At 50.4% G+C, this 12,269-nt stretch overlaps 2 protein-coding genes and 1 long non-coding RNA gene across 3 annotated transcripts; 1 reads left to right on the top strand and 2 right to left on the bottom strand.

The window, feature by feature from the left end:
- Positions 1-122: 122 nt before the first annotated feature.
- On the bottom strand, positions 123-2,258 carry PPP1R27 (protein phosphatase 1 regulatory subunit 27). The gene is made up of 3 exons (XM_042833351.1): positions 1,459-2,258; positions 325-475; positions 123-252 (listed from the first exon to the last, which is right to left on the bottom strand). The coding sequence occupies exons 1-3, from the start codon at positions 1,643-1,645 to the stop codon at positions 129-131; spliced, it is 462 nt and encodes a 153-aa protein (XP_042689285.1). The 5' UTR covers positions 1,646-2,258; the 3' UTR covers positions 123-128.
- LOC122168212 lies at positions 124-5,032 on the top strand. The gene is made up of 3 exons (XR_006171210.1): positions 124-248; positions 678-825; positions 1,754-5,032. It is a non-coding gene; the product is annotated as an uncharacterized LOC122168212 (long non-coding RNA).
- P4HB (prolyl 4-hydroxylase subunit beta) lies at positions 3,837-12,121 on the bottom strand. The gene is made up of 11 exons (XM_042833349.1): positions 11,938-12,121; positions 11,622-11,828; positions 10,931-11,064; positions 10,585-10,722; positions 7,973-8,077; positions 7,581-7,706; positions 7,068-7,268; positions 6,422-6,542; positions 6,028-6,209; positions 5,491-5,577; positions 3,837-4,899 (listed from the first exon to the last, which is right to left on the bottom strand). Exons 1-11 carry the CDS (start codon positions 12,095-12,097, stop codon positions 4,813-4,815), a joined length of 1,548 nt encoding a protein of 515 aa, XP_042689283.1. The 5' UTR covers positions 12,098-12,121; the 3' UTR covers positions 3,837-4,812.
- Positions 12,122-12,269: the final 148 nt, after the last annotated feature.

The following is a 12,269-nucleotide window of genomic DNA, read 5'->3' as shown; positions in this document are numbered from 1 at the left end:
CTGCTCTCGCCGTGTCCGAAAGCTTTATTGGAAAAGTACAAAGCGCGCCCCGGGGCGCCCCGCCGCCCCGCCCGGACCCAGCCCGAGCCCCGCGCAGCCCCGCTGCCCGGCCGTGACGCCCGTCCCCCTCAGTCCATCGTGGCGGCCTGGAAAAGCTCCACCAGGTCCTTGTATTCGGGGTCGATGAGGTCCGACGGCTTCTCCCCGTCGTCCGTGGTTGCCTCCAGGCTGGCTCCCAGCGACAAGAGGTACCTGCGGCGGCGACAGTGTGAGCTCCGAGCCGGGCGGCACTCCGAGCCCAGCCCGGCCCCCCGTCGTGCCCACCTGGCGATATCGGCGTGGCCGTCGCTGCAGGCCATGTGCAGGGGCGTCCAGCCGTTCTCGTCCCTCTGGTGGATGTCGGCGCCGTACTTCACCAGGAGCTTGACGCAGTCCAGGTTCCCCGTGAGCACCGCTTGGTGCAGGGCAGCCATGCCTGCGAGGAAGGGACGGCTTGGCACGTGGCTGAGCACAGCTTGGGAAGGAGTAGTGCCATAAACCCTCAGCATTGGGGAGATGGGTTTGGGAAAGGACACGAGGCGGGAGGAACTGAGAGTGGCTGCTGCTGGTTTCTGTTTTTATTGCATATGTTACCCTACGGGGGAGGTGCAGCACGTGTGTCCCTTTTGTTTCCACAGTTCTCCCCTGCATCTGAGGCTCTCTCGAGCCCCTGCACGTGGCCTGGCCCCTGTCTCCTCCAGGACACACGAAGACACCAGCCCTGCACTGCCCAACGGTCAGAAGTTCTTTCCAGAGTGAGGCATGAGGCAATCAGCATATGTGGGGGTAAGCGTGGGTCATTTGAGATCATGCCTCTGGGGCCATGTGACAGCAGATGCCGAAGCCAAGCACACGAAAGAGACAAATTCTGGGCTCTGCACCAGCCTGTATTGGTTCAAGGCATTCCATAAACAGTTTTTAGCGAGGCTGGGCACAAACATAACACAATGCCTTCTCCATAAACATTAATTCTGCAAGGCCGCAGATCCATGCGTGTGAGTGAGAGCAGTGCTTTGTGAGCCATAGCTGGAGCCAGGAACAAAACAGAACCTCGCTTCTCCTCTCTCCTTCCCAGAACCAGGATAGAAGAGGCGAGGGTCCCACTGCCCAGCCCTGAACTCCGCATACCCACCCACGCTCTTTGTCGCTATCTGCATTCCTGCTCTTTTTCTTGGCCACCCCATGCTGGCTTGTTTTCCCCTTCCTAAAGCACATGCTGACTGTGCTGCTGAGGGGAGGTGCTGGGGCAATGAGGCAGGGCTCTCTCAGGCCCTACTGGCAACGTTGGGGGCAGAACTCCTCACGAGGGAAAGAAAACAATTTGTTTTCAACCACCACACTGCCATGGGCAGCCCGGAGCCAAGCTGTGTCCGCACTGCTCCCAAGAAGCCGTGACACTATGCAGCTCGCAGCACTCACCGGAGGGGTAGATGGTGTCCAGAGTCACTTTCCTGGCACGTATGAACCTGCCCACTTGCTCCAGGTCCCCCTGCCTGATGTGGTCCTGAAAGACGACGTCGTTGGGGAAGTGCACCGTACGTGAAGCTCTCAGTCTCTGGCGATACCGACTGTACCGGTGCATTGAGACTGGGAAATAGTCCTTCATGCTGCCCGCAGCCCCAGGATGCTGTGCAGGAATGTGGAGGCTGCACGACAGCCGTGTGGGCAGCACTCAGCCCGTGCTCCCCTCAGAGCTTTCTTCTCTCCTTCTCAGGCTCGTCTCTGCTGGGAGGTGTGATGGATCCGGGCCCCGCTGGGCCTGCTGTGAGCAGCCTGCTGAGCCTGCAGGTGGCAACGGCCGTGTGCCACTCTGGACCCAGGACTGACGGTTCTCCGGGGGCACGGTGTTATATAGGCTCTGGGGGCTATTTTGGGGACGTGGAGCTCATGCTGCTTACTCCGATACTTGGTAATCGAGCTGCTCAGGCCGGAGCCTCCCACTTTTGGGCAGAGGTTGGTGTCTCGTCTTACCGCCCACCTGTTGATGTGCCCATCCAAGGGGTCAAAGCTGCTGCTCAGCATGGACGGCCCTCCAGAGGAGCTCAGAACTTCCAGCAGCAAGTCCTCACATACACACCAGCATGCCAGGGATAGGACACAAATGCAATCACCGGGCGAGGGGAGCCAGCTGCTTATTTATGATGGTGCCAAGTACACTCAGACCTGAGTCACTTTCCTGTAGTTGCATCAGCTGACCTGCAAGGGAGCAGCATGAGCTGTGCTTCCCAGCACGATCGCAGCGTGGAGCACAGCCAGGCCAGGAGAACACCAGCAGCACATGGGTGCCATGAGTGACCTTCCGAGGGCTGAAATGCTGCTGGTGTTCCTGGTGATGCAAACCAGCTGCATGGTGACTGTGGTCCTGCTTCAAACCTGGAACCAGCTGCTGTATGACAGTGTGTTAATACTGAGCAGCTTCACAGCAACAGTACCACTGCCACACAGCTGCTATGGTCATTAAAGGCCTGAAACAGGCCATTAACTATGAGATAAATCAGCCAAGGGCTCAAACAACCGCTCCTCCATCCTTGTTATCATCACGCTTGGTGATTTCAAGCATTTTGTGCTGCTTTTGATGTGGCCTGCCCAGACAGTACAGCCATGCAACACGTCAGGAAGAATTCCTATCCCACTTCAAGAGTCACAGAACATTCATTCTGCACTGTTGCAGCTTAACCTTCTACCAAGCTCCTGCCAGGTCAGCCTGTCTCACACCTGGGAAGTGCCTGCTGCAGCTGTCACCTTCTGGCCAAGACACTGATCTCTGCTCAGCAGTGCTTTGCACCACACAACAGGAGGCCCAGCCATCTGCTGCAGAGACAGAAGGCTCTCAGCCTGCAGCAGTGAGATGTATACACAAGATGACTCCAACAAAGCCCTGCTCTGCCAAGAGCAGCCTGAGTGCATGAGAAAGCCCCCCTCCCTTGAACAGATCTGTAAGCAATCCAGCCCCACTTCAGAGCTCAGCCTTGTTTACACTTTTACTGGCTCCCCAGAATTGACCTTTCCGATTCCTAGCCAGGAACGTTCCCACAGAACTTCTGAGGGTCTTCTTTTGCCCCTCTCCCAAACATAAAACAGCTTTTTTTATCCAGAGCCACTACTGACCTGTAGCATTGCCTATCAGCAGGCCCAGCACTGCTGCTCTGAAGGTTGGTGCATAACAAGCCAGCACTGAGCAGTGGGTGGAGCCCAGCGCTCTCTCACTCCTGTGTACCAAAGTTAAGTTAAGCAACTGGCCCCAGCAACCTCCTGAGGTGCCCTCTAGGTTTGCTGTGACATTTTTAGCAAATTTCCCCACAAAAATATTTTCAGCAGTAAGTGACTGGTGTGGAAATAGCAATGTGGCTCACTAGATCATGTGAGCCTGACTAGCAGAGCTTCGGGCAGCCCCAGGTTTCCCTGTGGGCAAATTCCTTGGTTAAATGCTCAAGAGCAAAGAGGTCCCATCATCTCAAGCCAGCTGGCAGCCAGAGCAGCTTACTCTCAGAGCTCCAGCCAATGCATGCTGACTGCTAATAGGGCATCTGCCTGCATAAACTCATTTACTGAGCACAATATGTTTATCTCTGTTTGCAAGTATAGATTAGTTAATAGAAATTGCTTCAGGCTGTTCAAGGCACGTAGTGCCACCTGCAGAATTGGATGGAGCCGGGCAGTGTAACCTTCCACTTATGGGTTTTTTTTTCCCCAATACCATTTAGGTAGAATCACTCAAGAACCACTCTAAAAGTTTAATCCTGTCAGATCAAATCCAAATATTCAGTATGGGTTCCAGAAAATATTTAGAGACATAATAGTATTAAAATCTCGACTTTATTTGGCCAACAAATTCAGTTCCAATGTTATTATAAGCGGAATGCTAAGAACGAGGCCTGATGCAGGTCAGGCCTTTGAGGCACTCCCTTGTTCAAGTTCCTCCCCCAAACCCAGTAATTGCAAATTCCACGTTTCATGTATTTTTTAATCAGGCCCTCCCATACCACCCACCTTTCTGGTCAACCCATTCAAAATAATGCATGGAAAGTGACTGCAAAATGGTCTTGCATTTGATCAAAAGGATGGCACAGCACATCTAAGCTGGTGAGCCAGCAATCACTTCCACCCTCAGAGCCTGCCACAGCCAGTGCACAGTATTCCACCCTTCCACATTTTGAAGTCATCTTTAAGTGTCTTAAAGCAGAAGGGAAAGGAAATGAAATGTCTAGCGAGCACGAAGAGAAGCACCTTCACATCCACCTTCCACCAGGACTGATGCAGTCAGCCTATATTGCCTCTTCCCCTACATACTTTGATTCCAGGGAAGAAAAGCTGAGACAAATAAGAACTCGACAGGTGGAGAAATCTACAGACTTTTCAAAGAAAAAAATAAAAAAGGCTTTCTTGGAAGGTATTAGTGGCAATGCTCCAGAATGTTGGGCAATTAATTACATGCTACCACTTCACAACTTTCTTCTACCCAAGAGAACAGAATACTTGAAACAAAAACTGTGTACAAAAAAGTACATCACAATAAAAAAAAAAAAAAAATAATGAACCCAGGTGGCTGGGCTGGCTACCCTAGTGATAGATCCCTTCTCAAAAGTGAAAAGACAGAAAGAGATAGTGAAGTGTAAAGACAAGTGAGGGTGAAGCGTTATTTTAAGAGCCAATCCCTGGACTTCCAGTCATTCACCTTCTGCTTTAAATCTTAATGGGTTTCTGACTCATTGGGCTGCGTAACAGCAACCAGTTTAGTGTCTGATTTTTGGGTGATGCAGATCAGTCATCTCTTTACAATTCATCCTTTTGGATTTTTTGCTCATCATCATCACCTTCTTCAAGATCTGTTTCTTCATCTGTCTCCAGATCTTCCAGATCCTGTATAGCATACAGAAGATAACTTTGTTTCTGGCCTATCAGGCACATTCAAAACCAAATACTGTGAAGTTAGAGAACCTGTTCTGTTGCTGCCATCTTAACAACGTATCCCAAACTTTGGAACTCTTCACAGAAATCACAGCTTAGAACCTTCTGAAAGCTAGTGCCTGCATTTGTAATGCCTTCTGCCCAGACAGCTGAGGAGCTGCTAACCAAATACACAGCATGCATGACGTTCATTGCAGCACTCAGCTTCCAGCCATCCAGCAAGCTTCTTTAAGAAAACCCAAGTACTCCAGCAGTCTGCACATCAGCTATAGACTGCTTTTTCAAGCCTGAAGCTTTTAGTATCCATTTACATGCATTTGTACTTAAGCATCCCAGAAAGGTTTCTTCATTTTAAACACCCAACTCCAGCATTTGCAATAAAAGCAGTTCATTACAGGCCAGCAGCTAGCCAGGCTTCAAGTGAACAGACTATCCATGTTTTGTGAGACACTTTGGCTCACCAGCAATGCCTTCCTGCACATAATCCATGCTCTGTGTTCCAGAGAGCTGTATTTAGAAAATAATATATTAATTATTACTCACATCATCAGCTGCTGCTCCATCCTGGCCTCCACTCTCCAAGAACTTTTTGAAGCCTTCTAGCGTCCTCTCCCCATTATAATCAATTACCTACACAGGAGAACACACCAAAATTGTTGTTACAGGCACCCACGGAACCACATCCCTGGAGAGGAGAATTCTCTTTCTGAGCAGCAGTTAACATGCCAAGCAAAAGGGAATTTAAAAATTCACCTTCACCCATATGAGAGGAATGAAGACAGCCCAGCCACTAGACTTCAGAGATCACTGCGAGGAGAGAACAGCCTGCAGATGAGCACACTGTCCTCTGCTACGCTTCCTCTCTTTCCCAGTTCCCACTTCCCATCCCCACCAACTGCTTCCTGGAACCCACCCTCCCGCACAGAGTCTCACACCTTCTGTAGACTTGATGCCTTCCATCTCTACAGGAGGGAAAGCCCTCCCACAAGCTTTTGCCCAGAAACAAACTCAAGCAGACAACTGAGCATTTCCAGTGCTCCCTTGTTATTCCATCAGTACAGAGGTCAGCCGCCTTCTTACATTTCTGCCAGAGCCTGCAGGGAAGAACTTGAGCGTGGGGAAGCTGTGGATTTTCACTGCCTCTACTTCATTGGCTGTTGAATCCATCTTGGCAATGACAATGTTCTCATGGTCCCTGTAGGTCTCTCCCAGCTTGTCCCAGATAGGAGCCAGCTGCTTACAGTGACCACACCAGGGGGCATCTGTTAATTAACAGAGATACTGCTAGCACCAACAGTCTAATGACATAACATCACTTAAACTCCATGCCAGACAACCAAGTTCACGCATGTATTTTCAACAGATGCCTCTGTGGTTTGTTCTGTATGATGCTTTCTCCCCAACCCCAGTCATGGAGAATTTGACACCTGCTTTCATACCATTCACTTGGAAACAGATACTGAAAACTACTTACAGAACTCCACAAAGACATTCTTATTCTCATCAAAAGCAACTTCCTCAAAATTCTTCCCCACAAGAACTTTGACAGGCTGCCTGTCCCAGTCTTCAGGGAGATCCTGGCTCATCAGGTGAGGCTGGAGTAAGAAATAAAACTTAGAGATTGTCTGCTGTACAGCTATTGGAATGCATATATATCACAGATGGAAAACCTTACAATCCCAAAGCGCCTCCAACTAATTAAAAATCAGCTGAATCTTTCTCTTTTGGTTACAGGAATTTCACTCCCCACCCTTGAATAAGTGGGGATACAGGTGCTTATGCATGGGAAGAACTGCAGATTAGCTCTGACTGAAGAACACTGTTACTAGTGTTATTCTCACAAGACTGAGGTCTGTTGGCAGAGGGAACAGCCAGATAAAAAGCCCAAAGCCCCTAAGAAGCAGGAAGAGCAGACACCAGTTATACACTAGGGACCATATGTAACTGCTTTACTACAGTCTTCATGGTCCAGTTCTTTTACCCTTTGTTTCTCAATATAAAGCCTGCTAGATAGCCTGTATGTTAGTTGGAGAGATTTTCTCTATACAACTCTTCACAGGCAGCATTTTTTAGTGCTTGCTTGGCCAGTAGGTTTAGCACTAGCAGCATTCATCTGTTACCTTGATCTTGCCCTCCAGGAACTTATTGCAGAACTCCTTGATCTTATCAGCTGTGAGGTCATCTGACTCAGGTTTGTATTTGGTCATTTCTTCTTCCAGTGTTATCAAGCGTACAGCTGGACATTCTTCTTTCTTTAGGCCAAAAAACTCCAGAATCCTTTGATTATCACTGTGGTCACTGTCTATGAAGATGAACAGGATCTTCGGAGGGAAGAAAAACAGGCAAAGTGGTAAAGGACCTTTTGACTGACTGTGCTTCTCACTCACGTATGTTCATCACTCATGCACACATCAATGCACTCACACACACAGTAGCTAAGTTGGCCTTTTCCTTCTCAAAGCCTGGGCTCCCCATGACAGACTGCTTCAACACTTCAAGCAGCTTGCATGCAGACTTGGCATCATTGCTTGTTGTGGCAAGTGATGCCTCAAGTCACCTTGCACATCTGGGTGGATACAGGCAGACAGTCGTGAAGGAGGCACTCAGTTCGTAGTCCAAGAAATCCATCTTACCTTCCCTTTGAAGTTTCCAGCTGCAGCCTTGAAGTTGTCCAATTTCCCTTCATAATCAGACACACTTTTTGGTAAGAACAGCAGAATGTGAGTCTTGATCTCTCCTCCAAAGATTTTAGGAGCGGTCTGGGGAATAAAACACTAAACTGAAAACAAAGCTCGGCCCTATCATTCTCACTAGGTCACAAGTCAAGTATTACAGGACAGCTTTGAACAGCAAGCTTACACCTCCCTTTCCTGCATTCTTCCATCACTCAACTCAGCTCTAACATCAGCAGTTACACCACTCCTTGAACTTGCATCAGCCCCAGGATAAAACAGCACACAATCCATATCTTTAGTGTCAGTGTGTTCAGTGGTTACAGAAGGGTTTCACACACCCAAATACCCACCTGCTCAGTAAACTCTATGACAAGAGGCAACTGATTGGACTTGATGAAGTTCAGCAAGTTGTCCTTCGTAAGATCCCCTTCAAAGTTGTTACGTCCTTCGTCAAACTGAAACACAGACATTCTTACATCAGGACACTTCTATGTTCTGTACATCCTCTCTCAAGAAATGAACACATCAGAATTGCTCCCTCGGTGATCTCAGCTGCACTGAGCACATTTCTGTCTGTGTCACCACACTCATGGTATCTGCATCAACACACTCTCCCTTCCAGCACACAAAGTCCCAGATCACCCCCAGTTGAGCAGCAACGAGACATTCAACCTTTATCTTCACACTGTTCTACACAGCCATGAAACAGTTTGTGAAATAGGTCACTGAGAACTTTTAACAGCTGCCTTACAGCATTGCTGAAGGCATCAGGCAGACCAGTGAGGAGCTACCAGAGCTGGGACAGCATTCTGCTTAGGAGTTAGCAAGTTTGCATTAACCAATTAACAGACAGTGCTGTGAGAAGTCTGACAGCAAAACCCACTGTGCTGTAGAAGTAAATAGCAGTTTACTCAGCTCTGCAGGGGGGGTTCAGTCTCTATTGTTAGAGACAGCACCACATGTTTAATACAGGCATTGCACTACAGGTGCCAAATTCTTTTTTATATTAGGATAACACCTGCATGCCTGACCAGGATTCTCAGAACTTGCTCTGGCAGCCTGGAAAGGGAACAGCTTTAGAAGAGCATCAAGGTTAAAAAGGATGTGCAGGACAGCACAAAGCAGCTCTCAAGTTACTGGCAGAAACAAGAGAGTGGACTGAGATAAACTTCTGCTTGAGGAAGTACAGCCACAGCTGAAAAGCTGAGCAAAACACAAAACACTTCTAATTAATGTGAAGTTACTTCCCAGAGCACTGCATGCCTTGACACCTTCAGAATGGCTGTTTGAGGGTCTTCTCAAGTCTGGATCTTGCAGCAGCTGGGGCTTACGCTGCCTCAGGAGCTGCCTTTCAGACCGAGGTTCCTCTCCCTCCCAACACACAACATAAAAGCTGCCACGAGCAGAGTTCCACACAAACCCAATTCAACTACACTGATGTGAAATACAGCTTGAGAATTTCTTTACTATTGAACTGGTGCCACTACCTGAGAATCCCAAGGAAGTATCAGAGCAGTAACAGACCTCACAGAAGCAAAGTGTTAGAAAAATAGCACAGAATCAAATCTGCACAAATCCATTTTCTTGCTGGAAGTACTGGCTGTATCCCAGCCACTGAATACACCTTCAGTTACTCTGAAGTCAGAACTTGATGCTACTACTTCCCACAGCTGCCAGAGACAGCTGGAAAGGAACATTTCTATTTAGACTTGTCAAAGGACAAAAAGATAAAAATCAAAGAAACCCTCACAAATAATATTTCAGCTTAGTGTGAACCACTGATGGAGGATTCAGAGGGATGCATACTGAAAGCTGTACAGCAAGAGCAGCAAGTGGAGCAGTCAGCCAGAAACAAAACACTGCTCTTTTCTCACAATCCCAGCCTCCCCTGTTGCAAGAAGCTAACACCTTGAAATTACTGCTCTTGCACCCTCAGCCACACCAATCTGAGGAGCCTTTGGCTTACAGAGCACAGGCCTCTAGTGCCATAAAGGTAATAACTACAATTTCAGATGCACAGTGAAATGAAACGTGCTATTCTAGCTGAAGGAATAAAGACTGAAGTCATTAAATCCTTCAGCCCGGCTCCAGTCAGGCTGGTCAGAGTGACAACTGTGATAAGGTTACAGATTTAATCAGTCTGAACCCAAAGCAGCTTTCTGCCCTACCTTGCTGCAAACAAGCGTGCAATGCCACCACATCTAAGGAACCTCTACTTGTCTGCTCAAACCTCGAATTTTATCCCCATGACTTGCATTTTAACAGGTGAAAGATGTCAATAAATGTTATTTCTCATCCCACAGACCACCAGTGTCCCCTTGCATATAATCCAACTGCTCCAGCCTCATCAGCTGAAACTGTAAATCCTCTTAGGAACTTCACCATAATCACCATGAAGTGAAAACTGCAGCAACAGAAGGCAGAGCGAGTCTTGAAAGCAGGAGGGATCAATACCAGGTGTGTTTAAAGCAACTCCAAGCCATAATCAAACAAGATACCGTGGCAAGTCACCAAACCTTGGCTGTCACCTTGTTCAAGGACCTTCAAAGTTCAGTGAGAGGTATGGGACACAGGGCACCATAACAGCTACAGCCACAAACATTTTAAAGATCACGCTGCCCATTGCTGCACCGCCGCCAGGTACTCGAAAAACAAAAGTGAGAGTGAAGAAATCTTTCGGATACAAAGTCCAACAGCCTCCTGAAGGTAACACATGGCCAGGAGACCAACAAGACTGCCCTCTACTGAGCGAGGGCCTCACCCTGACCACTGCACCCTGCCAAGGGACTCAGTGCTTTGCTGCCCATAACATGGCTGCAGGCTCTGCCTCCCACCCTACCCACAGGCTCTGAGATTTGGAAGTTCCTAGACAGACAGTAGGAAGTCTTTCAGTTTCATTCAGGAGCATCCTGATTTGGATGATAAAAGATGGCTCAGGTGTGGTGTTTGAGCTATTGGGTACCTTCTTGAAAAGGACCACTCCATCTTGGCTAAGCTGGTACTTGGAGAAAACGTCAGCGCTGGAAGAAATCCCAAAAGGAATGTCATCCACAGATTCTGCTGCCAACAAAAACTCCTTCGCAGCATCTGACGTCACATCCTGGAGAATAAAGGAAGGTGTTTCATACAGAACACATTGAACTACAGCATAAACATCCCAGGGCTCACCAGCCAGAGAACTTGAAGATCAAGTAAAGCAGGACAGCAATTGTTTCACAACTTATGAGCCTTTCCCAGCTGTCAAGGGGCAGAAAGCAGGGAAGGTACCAAGCATTTGTGAGAGCCTCTTGAATGGAAACAAACTCTACCTTAAAGAAACCAATCACAACCACTTCACTGGAATCCACCAACGTCTCTGCTGCAGCAGCATCTGTCAGAGTAGTGGCAGCCGGGCCCGTGCGCTTCTTCAGCCAGCTGACAATATCATCTGCTTCTCTGCCAGCTGCACCACAAAGACAGGAACACCAACTCACTTTTGCCTCAGATTATGAGCACACAACCCCTTAAGATCCCAGCAGCAGGCCGACAGCTTGCAAAGGGCCAAGACACCATTTACACCACTGCCCCTTTCACTCCCAGCATAATTAAGTCCCCCATTACTGTTAAGTCAAGGCCCAAGGGCTCTCAGCTACTCTTCCCACAGCTGCTCCAATCCAAGCACGTTTTAAGCTCTGAGCAGCAGCAGCACAGCACTCCTCCACGACATCAGCGCCCCTTCACCAAGACACGCACCTTCCTCTGAGCTCACAGCCCAGAACGCCACGGCTCAGGAATGCCGTAACTCCCATCCCTTCGCCCTCAGCTCCGTTCAGCCCCTCGCCCAACTCCCCCATTCTTCAAGGCCGTGCTGTGATGTCGCCCTGCGCAGCGCCGATCCCCCCGCGCCGCTTCGCCCCGCACCCCGCGGACCTTTGTCCGCCCCCGGCGCGGTGCCGCGGCACCACGTGTGCGCGCGAACGGAGCAAGGGCCGCTGCCACGTCGCCGCCCGCGCCGCTCACCTGTATACTCGCGGGGCGCGGCCTTGTCCCCGTTGCGGAAGAACTTGATGGTGGGATAACCGCGCACGCCGAACTGCTGCGCCAGCTCCGCCTCCTCCGTGGCGTCCACCTTGGCCAGGCGGATCTCCGAACCTTCCGCCTTCAGCTGCGCCGCCGCTTTCGCGTACTCCGGAGCCAACGCCTTGCAGTGCCCGCACCACGGCGCGTCTGCGGGGCGGCAGTCAGCGGGGCTGCGGGCGCGGCTCACCGCCCCGCCGCCCCCAGCCCCGCTCCGCCGCTCTTCCGTCCCGGCCCCGCCCGCCCCGGCCGCACTCACAGAACTCCACGAGCAGGTGGCGGTGCGCCGCTAAGGCCTGCTCGAAGTTGGCGGCGCGCAGCACCAGCACTCCGTCCTCTTCCTCCAGGGGATCCGCGAGGCCGAGCGGCGGCACGAGGCAGAGCAGCGCTACGATCGCGCGCAGCCGCACCACGGCCATGGCGGCTCAGAGACGGGACGGGCCGGGCGTGCGGCTGCCGGCGCCTCCTCCCTTATAAACCCGCCTCCCGCCGCCGCCGCGCCCCATTGGTCGCGCCGCGCTGGCGCCTCCGCCGCCTCTCATTGGTTTGGTGCGGCTCCCGGGCGGCCGCGCGGTTCCCATTGGTCTGCGC

This window comes from Centrocercus urophasianus, unplaced genomic scaffold (assembly GCF_019232065.1).
Source record: "Centrocercus urophasianus isolate 14NV4802_14NV808 unplaced genomic scaffold, USGS_Curo_1.0 seq_41, whole genome shotgun sequence".
Lineage (NCBI taxonomy): Eukaryota > Metazoa > Chordata > Aves > Galliformes > Phasianidae > Centrocercus > Centrocercus urophasianus.
This window is presented reverse-complemented; position numbering and strand designations above follow the sequence as displayed.